Source organism: Puma concolor, chromosome B1 (genome assembly GCF_028749965.1).
Source record: "Puma concolor isolate L17-30 chromosome B1, mPumCon1.1.hap2, whole genome shotgun sequence".
Taxonomy (NCBI): domain Eukaryota; kingdom Metazoa; phylum Chordata; class Mammalia; order Carnivora; family Felidae; genus Puma; species Puma concolor.
Window position 1 is genome coordinate 79,971,725 of NC_141670.1, and position 25,136 is coordinate 79,996,860.

A 25,136-nucleotide genomic window follows, 5' to 3' on the forward strand; every position below is an offset into this window, starting at 1 on the left:
TCTCCCTCCCCTCCCCTCAGGTGCCAATCCATGGTCTGAAGTTCCCGTGTCCAGGGGCCTGTGGGTCCCGCCCTGGAGGAAGAAGGCAGGTTCCCAGGAGCCAAAGGTCCATGTGGGGCCTCGCAGGCCGGACACTACAGCAGCTTGACATAATTCTGTGGAATCAGCCCCCTCTTGCCATTCAGAGTCCCTTCTAGCCAGCCAGGTTCCCTCGAGGTTTGCACTGAAAAGGAAGAGAAATTGCTTTTTACCAAAATGTCCCCAAGTACTTGCTCCCTGTGGAATTCACTGTACTGCTGGGTGTCTTAAAGGATCAACCAGAAGAGAACGGGGCCCATGTCTGGGATGTCTGGTTACAAATCTGCACAAGGGCTATTTATAGGACCTGCCCCTTGGCCACTACAGACCTCATGCAGCCCCTCGCGGCAGCCTCCTAACCGGTCCCCGAGCTTCCAGCCTGCCTGGCTCATCCTGATCCGCTATGCATAAAGGAGCTCAGTGAACTCTCTAGAACACAGAGCTGATCATGTCCCCCCGCTTAAAGTCCACTGTGTCCAGGAACAAACCCAAGCTTCTACTGGTCTGATGCACAGACACCCAGCCCACCCGAATCTCCAGTCTCCCCTCACTCTCCCCACCAGTGCCATGCCTTCCACCTGAAATGCCTTTCTCCCACCTCTTCACCAGGTGATTCTTCCTCTTCAGAGACCTTGAAATGCCCCATCCTCTGGGGAGACTCCCTCGACCATTCCCAGCACTCATCAGGCCTCACAGCGTCATCTGGGCACTTGTGTGTCTGCCACACTGGATGGGGTGCTCCTGAGGGCAGGGCCTAGGCCTAACACCCTGGGCACGGTGCCTAGCAAACTGCAGGTATCCATAAATATCCATGACGGATACAGTAGAAAATAACCACAGGCTGGACAGCAAAGGGCATCACCAGGGTTTAGAAGTAAAATACAGACGCATCTAATAACCCCCGAGTGTGGGCAAGCCGCCACTCAGGCCTTGACCACAGCAGGCCGTGTGCGGAGAGGCGAGGGGAGGTGTGGCCTAGGCCAGCACACCAGCCCAGGAGCTGGCTGAGCAATGCAGCTGTGATGGCTATCCATAAGAAGAACTACTGGGCATCAGAAGCCGGCATACACAGACATGTACACAACACACAAAAGCTTCATCAAACAACACCTCCCTCACTATGTGCAATGCACTCTCTTTATTCTATTATTCTGAAATGCTGACTGCAACTCAGGAAATGCAGTTCATAAGCCACTAACGTGTGGCAGCCCACAGTATGACCTCCGCATAGCTGTTCATTCAGCTCTGACGCTCTCCTCCCGGCCTATATATGCCTGGACAATGCCTCCTCACCCTTCAGATATCAGCTTGGGTGTCCGTCCCTCTGAGATCACTCCTAGTGCTCCAGACTAGGTCAGAGCACCCAGTTATACACCATACGTGTTCTGTGTGTGTGTGTGTGTGTGTGTGTGTGTGTGTGTGTGTGTGTGTGTCAGAGAGACAGAGGGAGGGAGGGGAAGAGAGGGAGAGGGAGATGGACTGTCTCCCTTCTAGTCTAGGTTCTAACATGAGACAGGGACACCGCACCCCGAGCACCATGCCCAGCACGTGAGGATTTGTTTGAAGGATGAACAGCGAAGGAACTAGGTACGTGCTCTCCAGGCAGTCTGGCAGCAAGTCCCCCTTTGCCTCTTTGCTCCCTCACTGATTTCCAGCCTGACGCTGTGCCTCAGAGCAGCATTTTTAAAGGCTCCCACTTATCCCAAACCACCCAAGCTGGCAATACTACCAGAGCAGCCACCAGCAGGGGAGGGGACTGGATGCCGTGGGAAAGACCCCCAGGGGTTGTGCAACATGGGGACCTCAATGGAAAGGGGCCCCAGGCTCAGGACAGAGGGCCTGGAGGGGACTCCCAGCTGACAGGTGCTAACCAGGTGCGCCTGGGGAACTACTTAACCCTCAGGGCCCCGCTCAGCCTCCTCACCTACAAGATGGGGTTACAGCACTTGGCCTGTAGGACTACTACAAGGAGGCCGTCAAATAGTTTATGGAAGAACACCTTGGATGTGCTCATCGTTTCTTCTCTGATACACACACACCAACGCCCACTCTCACACGGAGTAGGATTAACGGACACGGGCTGAACAGAAGAGAAAGAAAAGAAATTTCCCATAAAGCTAGGGGTGAAGGAGGCCCGCACACAGGAAACCAGGCTAGGTCGGGAACCCTGTACCCATCCTACCGCTAGACGAGGGGGTTTACCCATACCTCATCTGCTTCCTCTGCAGCTCTCAATTCCCCGAAGTGTAGGAAAGAAATGTCACCAACTTAGGGGACTGAGAGGACCTCTTACAGTATCCAAGAGCTTGGAAGTGGCAAGGGCTGACAGGAAGGCAGGAACGGGTGGAGGAGTGCAGAGCACCCGTAGCTGGGCCTCCCCAGGCACAGGAAAGTGCCTCGGAGGTTTCAGATGAGGCCGGTGAGGGTCTCACCACGCTCCTGGGAGCGTCAAATCCCAAAATGCCCATCCTAGACTCCTTGCTGTACTTCACTGGTCAAACCATTTCCTCCAATGGCAATGTGATAGTTTCACGTGTCAACCTGGCTAGGCCATGAGACTCACATGTTATTCTAGATGTTTAAATGTGATGAACAGGGAAACCAGCAGGCTTTGAGTAAAGCAGATTACCTTGCATAATATGGGTGGGCCTCATTCAAGAAGTTGAAGGCCTTAACAGAACAAAGCCTGACATCCCTCAAAGAAGAGGGAACCCTGCCCTTGGACACAGACAGCAACTACTCCCTGGGTCTCCAGCCTGCTGGCCTATCCTGCAGATTTTGCATCTCCACAACTGCATGAGCCAATACCTATCTATCAAAAGCGATTCACTCATTCACATACACACTCACATCCTATGTGTTCTGTTTCTCTGGAGAACCCTGATACAGGTGGTTTTGGAAATAAGAATCTCATTTTGGGAAGATTTTGACTCCTAGAGGCAGTGAAGCTAAGAGAAATGAGATGCTGGCTGAACTCTGGCTCCCTAATGACTGGGAGACCCTGAATGATTTACCTCCATCTCTCATGACCTCCATGCTCCTCATTTCTAAAAGACAAGAAGCGATCTGAAGTTGCTGCTGAGATTAAAATGAGACACTTTACATGAGATGTGATGCCAGGCACACACCATGTCCATGCCCCTGTCCAATGCAGGCAAGTAAATGTGTGTGGGTCTCAGTTTTTGTCATGCCCCTGGTGCCCGTCCCTGAGGGCTGTACACTCCCTGCCTGTCTCAGTCCAAGAGCTTGGCTCTCCTTCAACTGTGGAGCCCCTGTCAGCCTCATGCTGGGAGAAGGCCATGGGTACAGGGCGAGACAGGTGTTATGAGCTGCATGCTTGTGTCTGCCCAGGATTCATGCATTGAAACCTTAACTGCCAGCAGGACGATATTAGGAGGTAGGGTCTTTGGGAGGGATATGTGTTAGCTGACTCATGAAGGTGTCATTCCATGATGGAAGTATTCTTGTAAGAAAGGACAGGAGACGATCACTTCCTCTCCTTCCAACCTCCCTACCACTACTCCCCCCGCCCCCACACACACACACAAACCATGTGAGGAAACCGGGAAGAGAGCTCCCACCAGAACCCGACCATGCTGATGAGAATTCCCAGCCTCCAGAATGGTGGGACATACATTTCTGCTGCTTAAGCCACCCAGTCTGTGGTATTTGTTACAGAAGCCCCAACTAAGATGAAGGGTAGGGGGCCAGGGACCCCAACTAGCATTGAAGAGTAGCAAATACCTTCCTCAAATGCTCCCAAAGCCACTAAGCATGGGAATGGAATGGGGGGAGTGAACTAAAGATAGTTCCACCAAATTCCCTGACGTTGGGCTGCCACCGGCCACAATTCCCTGTCGGGGCCAGGTCGGCAGCTCCAGCACTCAACCAAGAGGCCGTGGAGAGGCAGCTGCTCACTGAAGACCCCCAGGACACAGAGGGAGACAGTATGGCAGTCACTCAGCAAGCACTGGAGAGCACTAACTATGTGCCCGGTGCCGTGGAAGGGCCTCGGCCACACCCTGTCCTGCCACATAGAGCTGTGTGGTCCTGGGCAAGTCACACACCCTTAAGAACCCAATCAGTACGTGATGACAATTATACCAATGCTCCCTAATATGTGTGGGTTTTTTTAACTGTTGTAAAATATGTAGCACTTAAAATTTACTATTTTAGTAATTTTGAAGTGTGCAATTCAGGGGAATTAAGAATATTTGCAATGTTATATAACCATCGCCACTATCCATATCCATTTCCAAAATTTTTACATCTTCCCAAACTGAAGTTCTATGTCCATTAAACACTAACTCCTCACTCCCCACCCTGAGCTCCTGGGAGCCTCTATTCTACTTTCTGTCTCTAGGAATTTGCCTATTATAGGGATTTCATATAAGTGGAATTCTGCACTATTAGTCCTTTTGTGACAAGCTTATTTCACTTAACATAATATCCTTAAGGTTCACCCATGCTGGGGCATGTATCAGATTTTCATTCCTTTTATGGATGAATATTCCATTATACATATATATATATGCCACATTCTGTTTACCCAATGAACACGTGGGTGTTTCCACCTTTTGGCTATTGTGAAAAGGCAGCTGTGAACATGGGTGTACAAATACCTGTTTGAGTCCCTGCTTTCAATTCTTCTCTGTATCTATCCAGAAGTGGAATTGCTGGATTCCATGGTAAATCTGTACTCAATTTTTTTCCATACTGCCTTCCAACAGCTACATGTAACATTTTACATTCCTACCAGCAATGCACAAGGGTTCCAATTTCTCCATATTGTCCCCGATACTTGTTACTTTCTGAGGTTTTTTGTTTTTTTTTTTTAATTTTTTTTTTAACGTTTATTTATTTTTGAGACAGAGAGAGACAGAGCATGAACAGGGGAGAGTCAGAGAGAGAGGGAGACACAGAATCTGAAACGGGCTCCAGGCTCTGAGCTGTCAGCACAGAGCCCGACGCGGGGCTCGAACCCACGGACCACGAGATCGTGACCTGAGCCGAAGTCGGCCGCTCAACCGACTGAGCCACCCAGGCGCCCCTCTGAGGTTTTTTTTTTTAAAGATTTCTTAATGTTTACTTATTTTGGGAGAGAGTGTGCACTCAAGCAGGGGAGGGGCAGTGGGAAAGAGAGAGAGAGAGAGAGAGAGAAAGAGAGAAGAGAGAGAGAGAGAGAGAGAGAGAGAGAGAGAGAGAGAGAGAGACCCAAGCAGGTTCCACACTGTCAGCACAGAGCCTGATGTGGGGTTCGAACTCAAGAACTGTGAGATCATGACCTGAGCCGAAATCAAGAGTCAGACGCTTCACCGACTGAGCCACTCAGGTGCCCCCAGAGGGTTAGTTTTTTTGTTTGTGACTTTAGATGTTTTTTTGATTAACAGCCATCCTAATGGATATGAGGTGAAATTTCACTGTGTGTTTTCCATGTCTTCGTGAATTACCACCCCATAACAACAGGGGCACGAGAGCTAGAGACAAGAATAATTTGTAAGAAGCTTCCTCCAGAAGAGAATATGGTGGGATTTTTTCTAGCATAATAAAAACAAGATGTAAGACAAATATTCAAGTCACTGAAGCATCATCATGATATAGTGAATACCCAGAACCCAGGTAATGTGTGACTGATACAGAGGCCTTGTCCTAGGCTTGTCCCTATGCCATCCCCTCACCAAAGCCCCTTCCTACCCTGAGGTGATCAGGAGCTTGAATGTTCTGTTTCTCATTCTCTTACCCTGGCTCTGGTTAAAACACAATCTCATCCCATCTGTTCATATCTCTAAATAATAGACTATTTATTTTGCTTATTTCCAAGCTTAGCCAGAACCACATTATATACTCTTCTGGCACTCCCTTTTTTTACTTCATATGTAAAGATTCCTCAAGGTTAGGAATAGATCTAGGAGTACAACTGTTGGGTTGTGGGTTCTGTACAGATTCAACCTGCCAAGATAATGCTAAATTGTTTTGCAAGGATTACTCTTTATATATTTGAGACCTTTAAAAGGAATCACCAGAAGCTTCACAAGATCAACCTGGGCCACACCTGCTCTCCAAAGCATTGGATCAATCACGTATCCAAGTGTAAATGAACAAAGTCTAGGAAGCGCGTCTGAGAGATGGCCAGCTCCTGGAAATCCTCCCACCAGGGGCCCCTCCGGTCCTGCCCGGCAGCCTGTGGAGGGATGCCACTTCCCATTGACCTGGAGGGTCTACCAGCTGAAGGGCCGCCTACCTGAAAAGAGAGCAAGACTAACTGGTCACCAGGCTAAAGTGTTTCTGGAGTTCCCAGGCCAAAAGAAAAGGGAAGGTCCATAGGACAGTCACAGGAATATAGGCTGCTCTGAGACTTTGCAAACACTGCCTTCCCTGGGGGATAGGGGAGGCATTTCCCCTGAACAATGGTTAAGCACTCATGTGTCTACCATACAGATCAATCTTTAGCCTAGAGTTTAAACCCATAACTTAAGTCCAGGTCCACACAGTAAGAGCAAAGAGCAAGGAACAGCTATCAAGCTACTTAATTACTACAGATCCCTTTCTCTTCCACACTCTGGTTTAGGGTTTCTTACTGTTGTATATATTACAAACCACATAACTACTGACAACGTGGCTCAGGGGCCATTTTGACCTGGATTTTGTCTTTACCGAAGGCCACTGAATGCCATAAACCAATTTCCTTTGTTGCCCATATGAGGGACAAAAGGGGATTATTCTGCAAGAGCATTTAATGACAGCTGCAAGACTCCAGTGGACAAGTGGACACAGCAAGAGCGTCTTGGGCATTTTAGGGGCCTAAGTATTGCTGGTGTGCAGAAAGGGTGTGTTCCCGGCCACATTCCTGTGGGCTGTGCTATAATGGTGGCCACCTGGAGCTCAGCCTTGCTCCACAGAAGCTGAGGCTGGATGAGTTGCCTATCTGTCCTATTTTGTGTCAGTCATCAGAAGGGAAGACCCCAAACCAGTCAAGGAAGTGCTTCCTTAGACAGTTTCTGAGCAAGCACACAGTTTTAACTAATTATAAATTCTCTGCAAAGAGATCATGCACAGCGATGAAGGTGCAAACACATAAAAAAGAATAAATCCTGTTCAAGGGCCTTTGATTTTCTGTACCCTTTAAGAACCAGCCCTAAGACACAGCAAGTCTGATGGTGGAGGCTCTGAATGCATTCCACTGTGCTTATTTGTACCACTACCAGAAGGTCACAGGGAGGCACGTGCAACACAAGCAGCTCACATAAAATAAGATGCTCACACGCTCGTGTAGGGAGACGGTGTCGACCCATCTGCGGAGCAGCTGGCCTTCAGGAAGAGACAGAGGAACAACTGAGACACCCTGGGTGCCCCAGCCAGTGGTCCAGACAGGGCTGGACACCAGGACTACAGAGCACTGAATGTGAGGGAGACAGGCCTTGGCTCAAAGAGGAGCCCGACCACGGCACACCGAGGTGTGCCAAGAGTGGCTCCCTGGTCGGCATCGTCCTCCACAGAGGTCTGTGCTGTTCTCAAAGCCCTACCTACCCATGGCCCCAAATGCTGTCCTACACTGCATCACTCTTGTAGACATCCTCGAAGATTCGGATGGAGAATCTGATACACAGAGAACTCAAAGAACTTGCCCAAAAGCACAGAGAAAGTAGAAAGGCCAATCTGCTCTCAGGCAAAATAACTGCAGAGTTGGCAATGCATAGATCTCTGCTAACTCTCCTCTTTCTAAACACAATGAGATACTGGTATGTGTGTACACACATGTATACGTGTATATACATATGTGTGTGTGTGTGCGCACGCAGGAGGTGTCCCTGCACCCAGTGTGGTTCAGACTGCCCTAAGTCCTTGCCAGTGATGGGTTTAAGGTGGGCACATGACCTTGTTCTGGCTACTGAAACATCAGAGCAGGTAAATTAGGAAAGAAGTTCTAGAAAAGTTTTTCTTTCTTTCTTTCTTTTTTTGAGGGCGGGATGGAGGTAGAGAGAACAAGAGTGAGTGGGGGGTGGAGAGGGAGAGAGAATCTCAAGCAGGCTCCATGCTCAGTGTGGAACCCAATACAGGGTCCAATCCCAAACCCCTAGAATCACGACTAATTGAAAATTGGATGCTCAACTGAGCCACCTCCTTCTATTAGGGTCGATGACTGGGCTGTGGCAGCCATCTCATCCCCACTGGGGATGCTGGCCAGAGGCCCCTGCCCACAAACTGTGACCACAAGAAGTTCAGCAGAGATGGATCCACTGTGGTCTTGATGATATCTTTGAGAATGTGAATTAACCAACCCTTCCGGACTTATCATTATATGAACTAATCCATCTTAATGACAATTTAGCCATTTGTGTCAGTTTCCATTACTTGCAGCCAAAGGCATCCTAATAGATAACGCCTTCTACAAAGGTAAATATCTCTCAAATGATACAGTCTAAAGGATTTCAGAGGCTCCCAGTCAAATCTAATCACACGATGGACAAATTCACCATCATTTCTCAGATGAGTGGGTTTCAACACTACTGTCTCAGCATTCCCTCATGCCATATGGTATGCCAGTATGTGACAGGGCTAGAGTAGGTGGCTATTGTACCACGCCATCCTGGCAAAATCACAGGTATGTATGTTATGGTGATAGAGGAATGATCTTGCTTCAACTCCAAGAACAAAAGTTCTCCATAGAGTATAATTCTTTCATATGTAGGGTTTTGGTGGTGGTGTTTGTTTTCTGACACTATCTAGAGTCCCTGGCTCTCAAGAGTACATGTCCTTCCTATATATGCCTCTACAGGAGACAGTTAACTTCCTTTCTAAAAAATCACCACGAGCAAATGCTACATTACTGACAATATACCACTAGGCGTTGTATTCCTATATTCCATATATTCCACACATTCTGGCTAATCGACCATTACATTCCAGGCATCTAAGACCCTCACTGTCTCCACAGAACTCTTTTGGGCAGTCCCACCCCCACGCATCACTGTTTCCACAGCAACCAATGAATTTCATGATGAGCAGGGCTGTTAAGGAAGATATCAAGAGACTGGGGGAAAAGAGATAAACAATGAACCATAGGAGAAATCTGTGAAATATTAAGCTGGGCACAGATCCTCCATGCATGTGTATGAATATTAAAGACTCGGATAAAATCCATACCCTTGTTTCAATATGCAGAGGCAATACTCAAATCTAGAGATTCACACACTATTCAAATGAAAAAAATCATGTAAAGCCTAAGAATGGTTAAGAGAAACTATAAACCAAATTTTTCGACAAGAGTATACTCTTCTGTAACTCATACTTGGCGAACCTGAAGCACTTAGGAGGCTTGGCGGGGGACTCTGGGAGAAGCAAACAAAGGATGCAAATCAGAAGTATCCAACTCCCAGTGGCACTAGCTTCTTTACATCAGGAAAAAGATGTCCTGAACGAAGATACGCAAGAGTTAAAAGGGTTGGAGAATAAACAAGATGAAACCAGAAGTTGAACTCCATAGCCCCCCGCCGGAGTTCAGTTCCTGGCAGCCAAAGGGGCCAGCTCTCTCCTGTCCAAAGTGTCAAGGGATAGATGTGTGCTCCTGACAAACCCACAACCCGAGGCTGGATTACAGACATTCTGGGGAGGACAGAATACATGCTACTACCAAGCTCCCGCTAACACTCACCATCCTCAAAAATTGCTCCTATTTCAAAAGATAATTCTGAGCTGTGTTCTGCTTCACACGGATATACTGCTCGAGCCTTCCGGTTGACAACGCTGAAAAGGGAACGTGCAAGACACAAATTAAAATATGAGAAACCGGGAGGGGGAAACCTCACCTTACCCCAACCCTCCCTTCCCAAATCTCATTTCTATAGCACCAGTGGGACAACTCCTTCCAAAAAAGAAAAAGAAAAAAAAAAATAGCAGGGAAGTGAACAGCAGGCGGAACTCCAGCACTTGATTTTCAAGTAAATGATGGGTTTCAAATTCAAATCTTTCTTCGGGGAGCTTCTCTGAGAAGCTTTCGATGAACCTCTCCACCTAATTGTCCTCTCTGCCTGGTGGGATGCCCTTTCCTCTCAGATTGTCAGAGCCACAGGGTGTGTTTATTCCTAAGCCCTTAGTTTACCTATTAAGGGAGGCACTACTATCTTGAGACAGAAGGCCAGGCGGTGAAGGGCAGAGGCGCACACACACCAAGTGACTTCAGCAGTGTGTTGCCGACATCAATCTGGCAAGACTGACAGTCTGCTTCCCACGTCACTCTGGAGGGAGCCTGTTGTTCTGAGTTGGGTCTCCCCTGTTTGACCCCCTCCCTTCTGCCTGAAAAAGGCATTTCAGGCTCAGCTTCTCACCGCTCATCAAAACACCCTCTGTGCCCTTCTGGGGAAAGAGCACACAGGCGAGGATGGAAAACATGCTGTTTAGCCAGATGCAAACTGCAGCAAAGGAAGCGTCCCACCTCACTGGAATGGGGGGAGCCGCTGATGATAAGAACTTCAGCCTACCCCCCAGGAAGAAGAGCTTGCTGGGCCAGCACCTCTGGCTCCTGCACAACTGGCCCACTAAACGGCCACGTTAATTCCTGTTCCCAATGCCCAGTTTACTTTCCTTTAAAAAACAGCGTGTGTTTTATATTCATGGATGAGAAATTCTTCCAAAATAAGCAGTTTCATAAATGCACAACAGGCACCAAAAAGACAGAGTAGGACAGCAGGTTCGAGCAGCACTCACATAGAGCCAATTTCTCCTAACAAGCTACTTGCTCTTGAACCAACACACAGTCAGAGACAAGGTTGTCGATGTTGTCCACGAGGTCCAGGAGGCCGGGAGATCCTGAGCAAGCCCCCCACAAGGAACACAAGAACCTGCTCAGGTTGGTCAAGCCCTTTCTGCGTGCTGCCTGTCTTCCACATCGTTTTCCAAACCCCGTACCTTTCAGGAGGCTTGTCCACTATGGTGGTGGGAAGAGAAACGGGGGAAGGCGGTGGCTTGGGTGAAGGCGGTGTAATCGCTGGGCTGCAGCTTGGGGTGGTCGGGGACTGCGTGTTAAGCCACTGGACCATGGGTGATCGCGTCTGGCAGGGGCTACAGGTGGAAGTTGGAAGAACAGGATTAATAGTAATAAAGGCAATAGAACACCAAATACATGAAACTGCATTCCTAATTGGCTAAGATGATAGCTTCCTCATCTCTCCTGATGACCAGAAGAGACAGAGTTCTCATTGTATCCTTCCTGGTCTTGTAGCCCCAAAAGCCACAACCCAAAAGTAGAGATGCCTAGTCCTTCTCCAGGTTTGTGGAGATCGAGTCTTGCCCATCCTAGCACCAAATCAGTTCACTAATTAGGACACCAGAATCCAATTGCCAAGACTAGCTGCTTGGACTTTTGAGATACTCGTGTTTTCTGCTTTTAAGGAAAGTGCCAGAATCTACAGTCAAACTCATTACCTGTAGCTCCAAAAATTCAAGACATGGTCTATTAATGTTTAAAGCCTTTTCATCTGGTTGTGTACATGGAACAACTCAGAAAAAAACTGCAGCCAGGAATCAAGATTCCTCTAGAGCAGACCACAGACAGCATTTGAGACAGAAACCCATGAGCAGCAAAAATCTTTGATGACCTTAACGTTTCCATTTAACTCTCATTTGCAAATTTAAAAAAAAAAAAAAGCTAACATATAAAGGTCAGTGAACAGACTCATGGAGGGGCCTAAATGTAAAAGAGAGTTCTATAAATATGGGTTGATTGGAATTAAATTATGTTTCAATTATCTCACACTGGAGGCTTGTGACTTAGTATATGAAGCTTACTTTAAAAGCACAGCGATGGAAGTTTCTCATTTCAATTACACTCTCAACACACATGTATTCAATGGCTGCTACACCCAAATGCTCTTCACCTCAAATTCACCCTCTTCAGCTAAAACCAGTTTCCATGAGCAGCTTCCTTATCCTTCCACATTCCTGAGCATTACCTATGGTTCTTTCTTCTGTAGCACAGCTAACATCGAGTTCTATCCATTTTTACTTCCAAGAGCTCCCATGCTATTCTCGTCTTTACCTCCTCCTCAGTGTCAGGAGACTCCCTTTCTCATCGCTTCATGCCTGTGTCACCTCTGTGGTCTCCTGACTAAGCCCCCAGTCTAATTCCTCCCACTTAGCTGGCTCGGCCAGCCACCCTCAGCCACCTGAGACCCAGTCTGCCCCATCCGCCTACCCAAGAACTAGTGTGCTCCCCAATGTACCCCCTCCATGTCTGCTCCCCCAGTGGTCCCCCACCCTGTGCCTCAGGTCTCTCCTCACCAATCAGGCTCCCCAACCCCTCTGCCAGCCCTGATCTGTCCCTTCCCTGGCTCAGCTCCAGACCTGCCTGCCCAAATGCTTCTCCTTTGGACTAAATTACAGATCTTCTCTGAAGGCCCATCCTTGTTCTGTGACTGTTTCAGATATTTCTCTTGCCTTTGGGTTATAATCAGGTCTTTAACTCTTTCGGTAGACCTTACAGATCCAGGCAGAGTGCTGGGCACATGAAGTCTTCCACGGACATCTTAACAACCAATTCAGACATTCTACAACTAAAACTGGATTTTATAAATCAAGTACATGAAATATTGCATTACTGACCTGATAGGTATTTAGTATGCTAGAAGGTTTCCTACCCTTTGCCCAGAAAAGGGGACAGGGGCTCACATTTAAAAAACATTATTTTTCGAACAATTTATTTACAATCCCCCTATCCAGCCAATTCATTTGGAACTCATAAAACCTATTTCATACCAAGCAAAGAAACCTATAAATCTCAGATGATCTGTACTACCAGCAGCAAAAAAGTCACTCAATTCTTTATCAGAAAATGAACCTTAAATGGTGTCTTACTAATCAAAAGGGAGAGGATGAGGGAAGGTCTGACAGAGAATTTAAGACCACACTTAGCCAAACAATTCCCATTTCATCTCCCAGCAATTATTCAAGGTGCTTCTGGGGTGGTGGTGGTGGAAGATGAGATGTTTTACCACACCCCCATCAACTCGTTCAGGTCATAAATAGCCTAGTGATTAAATGATGGCCATCCATCTGCTGAGAGGGAGGACAGCTACAGGATGAAGATAAAGTAACAATGTGACTATATTTACAAGGCTCTTAAAAAATAAAGATCATAAATTTTATAGCTATTATCTACTTAATCTTTACATATTATTTTTTTTTAACATGGCTTTGTTTTTTTGGTAAAGGAAAAACACTCCTTTTGGAAAGTGAAAGAACTGTTGGAACGGCAGGTGCAGAAAGTTTGGGCCTATCCCTTTGCTCAGCTTTCTCCATCCTGTCCCAAAACAGGGACTCAGAATCAGCAATCCTGGCTCAGGGTCAAGTTCTCAACATTAACCTTTTTGTTCCTTTGTTTTCTGTGACCCTTTTGTTGTCCTTCAACGTATAGATGTGCTATGTGATCCAGCACTCAACAGGCCACCAAGATAACCGTTCAGACTTCCCATTCAGACTTACATTTCTGTATTCAATTTCCTGGGTTTTCCCCACAATAGCTCAGAAGCCTGACCCAGTTACTTCTCCTTTGGATTTCAGAATCCCACATGGCACAACCTTTGCGAGGTGGAATATCCCTAACAGGCAGCAAAACCCAAGTCTGGGAACAATCTCTATGGAGAGGAGGCATAAGAAGTTACCTGGAGAATGGGAAGTCCTATGAAATAAGAGACCTATGTAGTAAAACAAAGTTTGGAAAACAAACAGAGTAGATGCTTGGCTGGATACAAGAAACTTTTCACAGGCTTCTTCCACAAGGAGGAGTGAGGATAAGGCATAAAGTGATTAAATAAATAGAGTCCTAAAATGAGTTCTCACTTTAGCCAACAGAGGTCAGATAGCAATATGTTTCATAGGTGTCTCCCAAAAGCACACTGTCCGTATCTTTTTGAAAGCAAGAAATGATCAGCATAAGCTGCTTTACCTAAATCACCTCCTACTTTTCAGAATTTGGTGTGGGGTTTGTTTGTTTGTTTTGGGGTTTTTTGTTTTTGTAATGGGGATCAAAAACTTTTCTTTAACTACAGTTGACCCTTGAACAATGTGATGGTTAGGGGTACAGACCCCCATGCCGTCCAAAATCCACATATAACTCTTGATTCTCCAAAAACTTAACCCTCATTAGTTGCCTACTGTTGACCTTTGGAAACCTTACCAATAACAGTTAATTCACACGTTTTGTATGTTACATGTATTATATGCTGTATCCTTACAATAAAGTAAGCTAGAGGAAAGATGTTTTTAAGAAAATTGTAATGGAGAGAAAAGACAGTTACACCACTGTACTCTATTGAGAAAAATCCACACCTAAGTGGACCTGGACAGTTCAAACACACCTGTTCAAGGGTCAGCTGTATTTAATGGTTAAAATATACTACTTATATTTTCCCAAAAAGCAATGAAGGAAAATATTAGCTTTTAAATTAAATTTCTGATAGTCTCTTTCTCTTAATACATTTGACAGAAACACTGGGCATTTTGGAAATGGCAGCCCCCACCCCCCCCTCGCCTAGACAAAGGACTCCGTTTTTCTTAGCCTGAGCCCTAGAAGAGAATTAAGCCCTAGGGCATCATGTATATCAGTCACATCTCTCCTATATATTTAGAATAGTTCCAGCTACCTATGTGGTAGGAGACAATTCTTGATGGGTTTCTTGTGTTCTGCACTTCTTACGACTGTTCTGCACTTCTGCCTTTGTCCTAGACTATCTTTACAAGGATGTCTATTGGGCAAACAGCCTGGGAAGACAGAGACTGGGTCTCCTCCTAGAGAAAAAAGCAGGCTTTAATAACCACCATGAAAGATCTGGGTTTCCTAAGCTCTGGGTTCCTCTTGTTTTTTTTGTTTTGTTTTGTTTTTGTTTTTTTGTTTTCGTTTTGAGAGAAAGAGAGCGAACGAGCACGCATGCATGGGGAAGGGGCAGGGGAAGAGAGAGAATCCCAAGTAGGCTCCACACTCAGCACAGAGTGCCACACAGGGCTCAATCTCAGTACCCTAAGATCATGACCTGTGGCAAAATGAAGAGGCAGACACTTAACCAACTGACCCCCGTCCTCTCTTAGAACACTCTATGCAGGTATCCTCCACCCGTGGGGCACCACCCTTTGTTAACTGAAGGTCAAAGAGCTGATACTGTGAGCATTGCTACCGCTGTAATTAGTAGTCTTTTCACCACGAGTCCCGTGTCTTCTGCCAAAATCCATGAAATCATAGCAGACAAATCTGGTAGCTTGTAAGCAGAGTACGATTTCAGACTTTTTTTTTTTTTTTATTTTTTAATTTTTTTAAATTTTTTTTTTTTTAACGTTTATTTATTTTTTTGGGACAGAGAGAGACAGAGCATGAACGGGGGAGGGGCAGAGAGAGAGGGAGACACAGAATCAGAAACAGGCTCCAGGCTCCGAGCCACCAGCCCAGAGCCCGACGCGGGGCTCGAACTCACGGACCGCGAGATCGTGACCTGGCTGAAGTCGGCCGCTTAACCGACTGCGCCACCCAGGCGCCCCCGATTTCAGACTTTAAAGTTCTTGACATTATCATCCTTGGGAGAGTTGAGAAAACACTCATCCCCTCCCTTTTTTTTTTTTTTTTTTTTTTAAAGTCTGTGGTTCAGAGGAGAATCCTAGTTAAAAAAAAAAGTCTTTTGGGTTAAACCAAAAATGATGGGTAATCTAAGAATAAAAAGCTTAGTACCTGCTAAAACATAACGAAATATTTTGAGTTAAGCATTAAAAAAAAATTATATTCTTTTTCCTGCTGCCCCTTTACAAATTTTTGATGAGTAAGACTGGCCTGATCACAAACCACCAATTCTATTTAATGATGAGCTGCTACCAATTTCAAAAAAGTACCTAAATGCCACATATTTCCTGAGAGCCAACTTGTGGTTTGCAGAAATGGAGGCCGAAGTCAACTCTTCCTGAAAAGCTCAGAAACCACATTTACCAAAACAGAAATAAATTAAAGAGAAGTACTAATATCTGTCTGTTTGCTATCTTCCCAATTTCATGCACTAAACTGAAAGAACCTTCTTCCAAAAGTAAAACTCTTCTCCTTTTTCAGTGCACAGGAGCCAATATCCCCACCTTCCTCTGAGGAGGAATGTTTCCTTCTCAAAGAAAAGGAACAAATGGCAACAAGAGTGTTTCACTAAAGACACATAAAGGTTTCATACTGCTCACTCAGAACCTCATTCCTGAAACTATTTAGGCTGCAAGTCTATCTGGCTATCCCTAAGGCAACAGAGAAGTCTGTGCCCTGGTGGGGCGGGTGGAGGGCTGGAAGACGTAGCAGAGAGTAGAATGTGCATCTGTGAAAGGGACGAGAGCCTTCTTTCCATTAAAAAAAAAAAAAAAAAAAAAAAAGAAAGAAAGAAAGAAAAGAAAGAAAGAAAAGAAAGAAAAGAAAGAAAGAAAGGAAAGAAAGGAAAGAAAGGAAAGAAAGGAAAGAAAGGAAAGAAAGGAAAGAAAGGAAAGAAAGGAAGAAAGAAAGAAAGAAAGAAAGAAAGAAAGAAAGAAAGAAAAAAAGAAAGAAAGGAAAGAAAGGAAAGAAAGGAAAGAAAGGAAAGAAAGGAAAGAAAGGAAAGAAAAGAAAGAAAGAAAGAAAGAAAGAAAGAAAGAAAGAAAGAAAGAAAGAAAGAAAGAAAGACAGAAAGAAAGAAAGAAAAAGCCACACTGTTGCTTTGGAGTCTGTATTGCAGGGAAAGGCCCTGCAGCTTTCACAGTGAGGAGGAATAAACCCTCAAACACATAACATTATGACAGTAGCTGTGTATGTATCCACTTTACAGTTTATATTTATAAACTGCAACAAATCAGCAGTATGTGCCGCTTCTGATTCAAACTGTGACCCGATCTTTTCCAATACCAGACTCTACGCTCCATGCATATTAAAAACTTTTTGGCAGCAGCAGAACACAAGCATTTCAGAAATGGGGGAGGGGAGTCAGGACCTTAACTGTTAAAATTCGACAACAGCTGCACCAGTCACCAGAGAACGTCTGTATCTAATGAACATTTCTTGCATAACATAGACAGGTCAGGCTTTGGGCAGCGTGGGAGATACAAGTGCCTGATTCCAGGCTCTTGGAGCAGTGACAGAGGCCATAGAAAAGGGAGAACACATATCAAGAAACGATTGCTTGTGTGAAGTGATTAAATCCCCCAAGTACCAAGATATTTGACTATGATTATATGATGTCAGAATCACATCAGAAGTTTGTGTCAGAATGAAAGATTTTAAAACCTCATTTGCAAGGTCTCCGAGCAGAAGCTAACACATTAGTGAAATGATCTTTCATTCCAGCCTGGGAAACGTACAGCATAAGTCTAGAACAGCTGTCCTGGGCAAAAGTGTTTGAAAATGTTAATAAAGACAGAAGGAAATATTGTAGATCGGTATATTATGGGAAATCTCTGTTCAAATAAATGCCATCATTATTCCTTAAGTGCCAGAGAGGGAGAATTCCACAGCCAGTACGTTTTTGGTTCCAAATGAGCATACTGAGGGGGACAGCAGTGAGAAATGCAAGCGCCTATGACAAGAGAGTCACCATTATCCAGTGCTGGGCAAGGAGGCCTTCACTGCCCATTAGGAGAGCTGGACATGGACCTTGTTCACTCATCATTCACGGTCTGAGAACTACCTGTCAGGCCCCATGCTAGGCCCTGGGGACACCCAGGGGACTGTGACATCTGCTCTCCATGAGTGCCCAGTCAAGTGAGTAGAGAATGACAAGCTGATAATCATAACACAGTGTGACGAATGCCATGCAGAGAGTTGCCCAGGGTCCTTTGGGAGAACGGAGGAGGAAGCATCTAACCATCACGTGGGCACTGGGAAGGCTTTCTGGACGAGGCGGCGTCTGCCCTGAGCTGATGCTGCCAGTGTCAATATCATCACCTGTCCACACCCAGGCTCCTGCTAGGCACAATCTGCATATGCTGATTCACTTACTGCAAGGTATGCTTCCATTCCACATGAGACGAATGAGAAGACCATCTCAGAAGGCTAAAAGGGATTCACTCAAGGTCATGTTGGTGCTCTGGGCACCTGGGTGGCTCAGTCGGTTGGAGGTCCAACTCTTAATTTCAGCTCAGGCCAGGACCTCATGGTTTGTGGGATCAGGGCCCAAGTTAGAGCCTGCTTGGGATTCTTTGTCTTCTCTCTCTCTCTCTCTCTCTCTCTCTCCTGCTACCCCTCCCCTGCTCGTGCACTCTAACTAAACAAAAAAAAAAAAAAAAAGGTTGGGTCACCTGGGTGGCTCAGTCGGTTGAGCATCCAACTCTTAATTTTGGCTCAGCTCATGATCCCAGGGTAGTGGGACTGAGCCACATGTCAGGCTCCACGCTGAGCACGGAGTGTGATTAAGATTTTCTCTCTCTCTCTGCCCCTCTCCCCTGTGCATGCGCTCTCTTTCTCTAATTAAATAAATTCATTTAAAAAAAAATTTTGAAAGAGGTCATGTTGCTGCTCAACTCCGTTTTGACTAGACTGCATGGAGCTCACACCCTCACATTCTTCTGGGTGGCTGGAACAGAATACAAGGAGAAGAACGAAGAAGGAGGCGAGTCAGACCTACTCAGGGCAGGACCGTGTGCTGAAGCACTGTGATTACACCAACTGCAAGTGCAGTGAGTGCCACCATTCCAAAGAGGGACCTGGGTTCCAAAGCCAGCTGTGGCTAATCTCCTTATGCTTTCTCCTTTTTCTGTAAACACAGACGACACTTCTCACTCGCTAGAGGCCGTGGCCAGGAGCAAGAGAATGACTTCAGAATGCCTGTTGGAGGCTGCTGTACGGTGGCACTGTTAGCCTTGGCTGAGGGTCACCCAAAACTAAAGCTTGCATGAGTGTCACACTCCCTGGTCTCAGCTTCCTTCACTGAAAAGAAAGGAATCATTAACAGGTGAAGTGGCCAAAAGACTTGAGTGGGATGCTAGGTGGGAAGTACTGCGCAGGGCCAGGAGCAAGTGAACACTCAGGAAGTGAAGCCTGTATCACCAGCATCAGGTAGTTTGCAGGCAGATCTCACCTGTGCTTTTCAGGGTTCCATCATCACTAACAAATCATTTTCTTTGCCTGAAGACAACGTATAAACTATATCAAAGAGAAAAAACCCACAGATATTAAGTGGATGTCATCATTTAAAAAAAGTTGCTGAATGCAATATGGTATCCTGGAACAGACCCTGGAAGAAAAGGGCATGAGTGGAAAAACTAGTGAAATCCAAAGAAAGTCTACAGTTAACAGAATTGTACCAATGTGAATTTCTTATTTTTTTTTAATTTTTTTTTAACATTTTTTTGTTTTTGAGACAGGGAGAGACAGAGCATGAACAGGGGAGGATCAGAGAGAGGGACACACAGAATCCGAAACAGGCTCCAGGCTCTGAGCCGTCAGCACAGAGCCCGACGCGGGGCTCAAACTCACGGACTGTGAGATCATGACCTGAGCCAAAGTCGGCCGCTTAACCGACTGAGCCACCCAGGCGCCCCTGAATTTCTTATTCTTAATAAAACTACCGTGGCTCTGCGTAAGATGTTAACAGTAAGGGAAGCTGGGTGAAGGGTCTAGAGGAACTCCGTGTAGCTTTTCTGTAAATCTAAAATTATTTCAAAATAAAATTTTTATTTTATTTTAAAGGTTTATTTATTTTTGAGAGACAGCACAAGCAGGAGAGGTGTAGACAGAGAGGGGGAGACAGAGGATCTGAAGCGGGCTCCACATTGTCAACACAAAGCACAATGTAGGGCTCAGACTCATGAACTGTGAGATCATGACCTGAGCCGAAGTAGGATGCTTAACCGACTGAGCCACCCAGGTGCCCCTAAAATTTTTATTTTTAACAATAGTTTGTAAAAAATAAAAAAGAACCCCAAATAAACTCTTGATTCAGTCAAACACTAAAGACCTTTTGAAATTAGGATCACACTTTGAAGACATCCAAAAACCATAAGGAAACCTTTTGCTTGGTTAAGTGACAAGAAAAAATTAGTAAGGGTTACATTTAAAAATCACCTGCACTGCCCATCTTAAGGCAGTTAATCTCACTTGATACAACTGGGGTGTTTTTTTCTTTTTCTTTTTTTTTTTTTTTTTTTTTTTTTTTTGAGAGAGAGACAGAGGCAGGGCTTACCTGGAGGGGGCTCATGCTCACGTGATGTGGGACTCGAACTCATTAACCATGAGATCATGACCTAAGCCAAAGTCAGATGCTTAACAACTGAGCCACCCAGGTGCCAGAAACTGGGTTTTAAGAAAAGTTCTGTTTTTTTTCCCCAAAATGATTTGTTTTATTTATAGATTAAAGTCAACAAACTTTTTCTGTAAAGAGCCAGAGAGTAAACACTTTAGTGTTTGCAGGCCATACAGTTGGGTCTCTCAACTCTGCCATCACTGCTGTGCAAAAGCAGTGACAGACAAAACGTAAGTGCCGGGGTGGCTGTGTTCCAATAAAACTTTATGTATGAAAACCGGTAGAAGTGGGCCACAGTGTGCTAACCCCTGCATTAGATGAGCCACATGAGAATCCACTTTGGAGTAGACAGCTAGGGGAGATGAAAACAGTGATGGCAAACTCCCCAGGCTTGAGAAGCCCCTGCTCCCTGCCCCCTCCATCTCCACTGGCTGTGTGGCATGGGGCTCCCAGGTGTGCACCAGAAGCTGCTCTGCAAAGGCCCAGGGCTTGCCCGCAGCAGCAGCTCTCCTGACGAACTGCTCATGATCGCCTCCCATGCACGGGGGAGACAACAACACATCAAGCCAGCACATGAAAGCAATTAGCTTGATCAAGCCTTGAGTAGAAAGTTTTTTGCAGGAGGGGTGTGGGCAGGGAGAGGAGAAAGAGCACCACAGGAAATCACTGGAGCATAGATAAGACAAAGCCTTTTGAAGTTAGACACGGCCACACTGAACACTCAGTCCTCCCCACTGTGGGATACTAAGGCTTCTGGAGAGTTCCCTCCTTAAGGAGAAAGACCACCACCACCTGGTCATCATACAGCTTACAAAGGTCACTCCAAGGGCGATCATTTTCTTGGGATTTACTATAAAAGAACTGTCTTAGAATTACATCTCTAACTATTCTTTTGCTCGAATAGTGTTCCTTGAATCCCATTTGTCTTTCTTCCGGATGATCACTGGAATCAGGTAAGAAGGTTGAACTTTAGCTTGATAGCTGAACAGAAAAGGAACTGAAGCTTCATTTCAGAAAATCATGGGGCATTAGAGGTCTCGGCACTGAGGTCCTGCAGGATAACTGACAAAAATGTTTCTGCCAGCTCAATTCTTACGTGGAAAACAGCTGCCACCCAATGTGAAGCCTGAACATATAAAATGGGAGCTACCAAGCGCAGCTCCAAAGGGGTACAACATTACCCCGCTAAGAAAAATCCTTCAGTTACTTACAAGCTGTTTTTATGAGTAATGTGTTGTGATGGGAGAGCTACCCATAGTGCTCAAAATAATCTACAGAATGACTGGGTCCCAGCAGGTGCCCCATGCCTTGGTCATGCAATACGCAAAGGCCCTTTACAGAGCACCTGGGTGCCTCAGTCGGTTGGGTGTCCGACTTCAGCCCAGATCATGAGTTTGAGCCCCGTGTTAGGGCTCCTCGCCCGCTCATGCTCTGTCTCTCTCCTTCAAAAATAAATAAAAACACTACAAAAAAATTTTTTAATTATGCTCAGAAGTTGGCTCCTTTCTGGACTCTCTTTTGGGGGATTGGGGACTTAGAGGGAGTAGAAGCTTTTTTTTCATCAGTGGCTGGTGCTTAGAGGCTGTAGAGAAGGCTTGATTGGGTACTTATTCTCTTGCATTTCCCAGGAGGACAAAGGAGCATTAATTACTGGGGACCACCAGACTTTGTTTTAGCCACTTTATAAAATGGTATTTCATCTTAATCCTTACATTAACCCAGTCAGGTAGATATATCTTCATTTTTAAAGATAGTGAAACCAAAGCATACAGAGGTAGGAAAATTGCCCCAAGCCACAAGACTAATAAGGGACAGAGGTAGAGTTTGTCCCTGAGCTGTCTGCCCCAGTGATCATGGTGCCCTTAGACTTACTGTAAGGGTTGAAATGACCTCGTTGCATATGCGAGCATTGTTTGAAGTGTGGGTTTCCCCTGGATCTGAAACCCAGTGAGATAACAGTGGCTGTGCCCTTGTTTTGAAGAGGGAGCACTGATCCCACATTAGGTCAGGTGGCTATGGTTTAGGATTATCTGTGGGGAATAAACACTTGAATCTGATTGCTGCATGTTCATCATGCCACACCTTTTGCCGAGATTTGGGGAGGAGGGCATCCCTTCCCACCAACAGAACTGAGAGGCTTGGAAATCTGAAAGTCTGCAACAGAGCAGCATTCATAATTTTTTAACGAGTAATGTGATATCCAGTTGTCTCTTTAACTTCAGTAAAGGTCTTGAAGCTAATCACAGGACCCACATACTTGACCACCAGCCATAAATGTCTGCTCACATTCATTTTTGGGGGTACGATTTTTGTCCCAGATATTTCCTTGAATCTTCTCTCCAAGTCTGTACAGAAATGATGCCATACCAACTGCCTAACGTGCTCACATCCTTCCATACATATCCGTGTGTCTTCCTAGGATATTTTTGGTATTTGTATTGTGTACTCGGATTTGCATGTGGCCTAATTCACATCTTCCTTTGTGCTGTCACTTATAGGTACTGAAATCCAAAGGTTTCATTTTCAGTTGATAATGTTGATTACTCACATTAACTTTAAAGGCCCATAATGAAAAGTTGACTTTCCAAAATGAAGACACATGTCTGAATTTTGTTATAGCTTTTGTCCTGCTTAACACTCAGAGAAAACAACGAATTCCTCTCATTATTATTTCATTGGTTTTTGTTGTTATACTTTATCATTTTCTGTGCATGGACTGGTTGCCTGTGCCTTAATATCAAAGTGTAGTCAGGGACGTCCTGAGTTCTCTGTAAATTGGAAGAGAGTTTAGGCTGGTAAAGCATTGATTTTAGAGTTAGGATGGGCTTTCATATCCTCATTCTGCTCTTAGAACCTTGGAGACTTTATATAAATTATTTAAACAAATCAAGGCCTAGCAGGATTATCTGTTGAAAGGGAATAACAGCATCTGCCCCTCTGGGTTGCTGCGAGGTTTCAAGGTATCACATATACTAAAACCCAGTTCCCATTCCCCTTGGAGCTCCAGGTGGCCCCCTGTTTGGATTTTCCTTCCCTCTGAGAACCTAATTTGATATTCTTAGTTTAAGTTGACCGGACTTCCTGGTTCATCAGTTACATAAGCTCCTTACTAAATAGCTCAGGGAAATAGCCTCTGTAGTCCTGGGGAAGCCTTAGGGGTTGGCCTGAAGTTGTCTTATTACTCCTAGTTACTGTGTTTATTCCAAGGGGACTCAGTTTGGACCTCCTCTTCCTCTCAGTGTAGGAACCTCTTTTGTAGAAGCCTCTGAGAAAAGGGCCTTTATTTTTTTTTAATTGTTTTAAATGTTTATTTTTGAGAGAGAGAGAGAGAGAGAGAGAGAGAGAGAGAGAGAGAGAGAGAGAACACAAGGAGGGGAGGGGCAGAGAGAGAGGGAGACACAGAATCCAAAGCAGGCTCCAGTCTCCAAGCTGTCAGCACAGAGCCCGACTTGGGGCTCAAACTCACAAACTGTGAGATCATGACCTGAGCCGAAGCCGGACGCTCAACCGACTGAGCCACCCAGGTGCCCCTGAGCATAATTTAAAAGTCTGCTGTGGGCTCAAGGCAAGGCCACATGCTCCCCCTGCTCATTTGGCTCCATTCTGCCTTCACTTGAGCCATCTTATCTTAGGCTTCAATCTTTCTGAATCCACCCGGGGACTTTGCTAGTCACTTTGGTAAGGAGAGGGGAGAGGGGGGAGTGGGAGGGGGCCTGGCTTCCAGTTCACTCCTCACACTACGTGGCACCAAAAAGGACACCCTTCCATATGAAGGCACTAGCTATCCTAGAGATCTCAGTCAATGTAACCTACCATGTTCTATTACCAGGGCCAGCCTACAGGTAAGCAGAGGAAAGCAATGCACTTATTAGGATACAATCTCCCCATTAACCACTAACAATGCTGGAAATTCCTATGATGGGCGATTTGTCCTTTGCCAGATCTTTTTAAATTTACAGAGCTTTCTTCCCTTTGCTACAAAAGTACTCTGTGTTCATTTTAGTCAAGTCAGGGGAAAAAAAAAAAAAAACAGATGTGGGGGGAAAAAAAAGTTTTAAAAGATAAATTCCTTATTTTCTTTTTAAACAATGATCATTTCAAGAGAGGGAAAAACATGAGATACCAATTTCTAGGGTGAACTGACTGCCCCTGGCCCAAGAAGGGTTGGGAGCTGTAAAATCAAGAAGTGATGGGGTTGAAGTAGCCCCTCCCTGAAGGGGTGGAAAAGACAGTAAATGGGAAGAAAATGAGAGGAAGAGGAGGTGGAGACAAAGCTTACCTATGACCGCGATCTTAGAGTTTCTAGGTGTATGCCAAATTTCACAGACATCTGTTAAAAGTTGTTTTAAGGTGATTAGTTTTCCAAACTTCACACAAATCACTCATGGTTTGTCATGGTACACCAAGGCACAAATCAAACTTCAAAGGTACTGTGAGATCGCCCACCAAATATTTTCATCAACTTCCAAAAAGCAATCATGGAACCAACAGTCAAGTAATTTAAAATGCCAAGTAGTTGTCTATGGGACCTCTATTTGCACAACTCAAACGAAGCAAGTGATTTCATTGATAAGAATACAAATGGTTACCAGCGAGTGCAACACTAAGCCTACAGACGACATGCAGCCCAAGGCTGTAAATGAGAGTGGGAATCTACTGTCAGATGGTTTCAAGCAACCAGCATCAAGTCTGGGTAGGCATGAATCTGTTGCACAAGAGGAGCTCTGGGCAGCAACTGGGAAAGATGGGTTAGGACTTTCTTAATATTCAGCATAAACTAAGCCAAGCCTCTAATCAGATGGGACAGAAGGATCTACTGCCCGGCTGGCCTGCCAGAGCACACAG

At 45.5% G+C, this 25,136-nt stretch overlaps 1 protein-coding gene across 3 annotated transcripts in view; it reads right to left on the reverse strand.

Annotated features, from left to right (window-relative positions):
• Positions 1–25,136, reverse strand: part of ARHGAP10 (Rho GTPase activating protein 10) — a 325,239-nt gene continuing 300,103 nt past the window's right edge. For all 3 annotated transcript variants that reach the window (XM_086704136.1, XM_086704135.1, XM_086704137.1), the window contains 3 exons: positions 10,984–11,136; positions 9,731–9,822; positions 1–223 (listed from right to left, as the gene is read on the reverse strand). In XM_086704136.1, the coding sequence (XP_086560262.1) occupies positions 135–223; positions 9,731–9,822; positions 10,984–11,136 (334 nt within the window). In that variant the 3' untranslated portion in view covers positions 1–134. The remainder of the gene's footprint in view (positions 224–9,730; positions 9,823–10,983; positions 11,137–25,136) is intronic.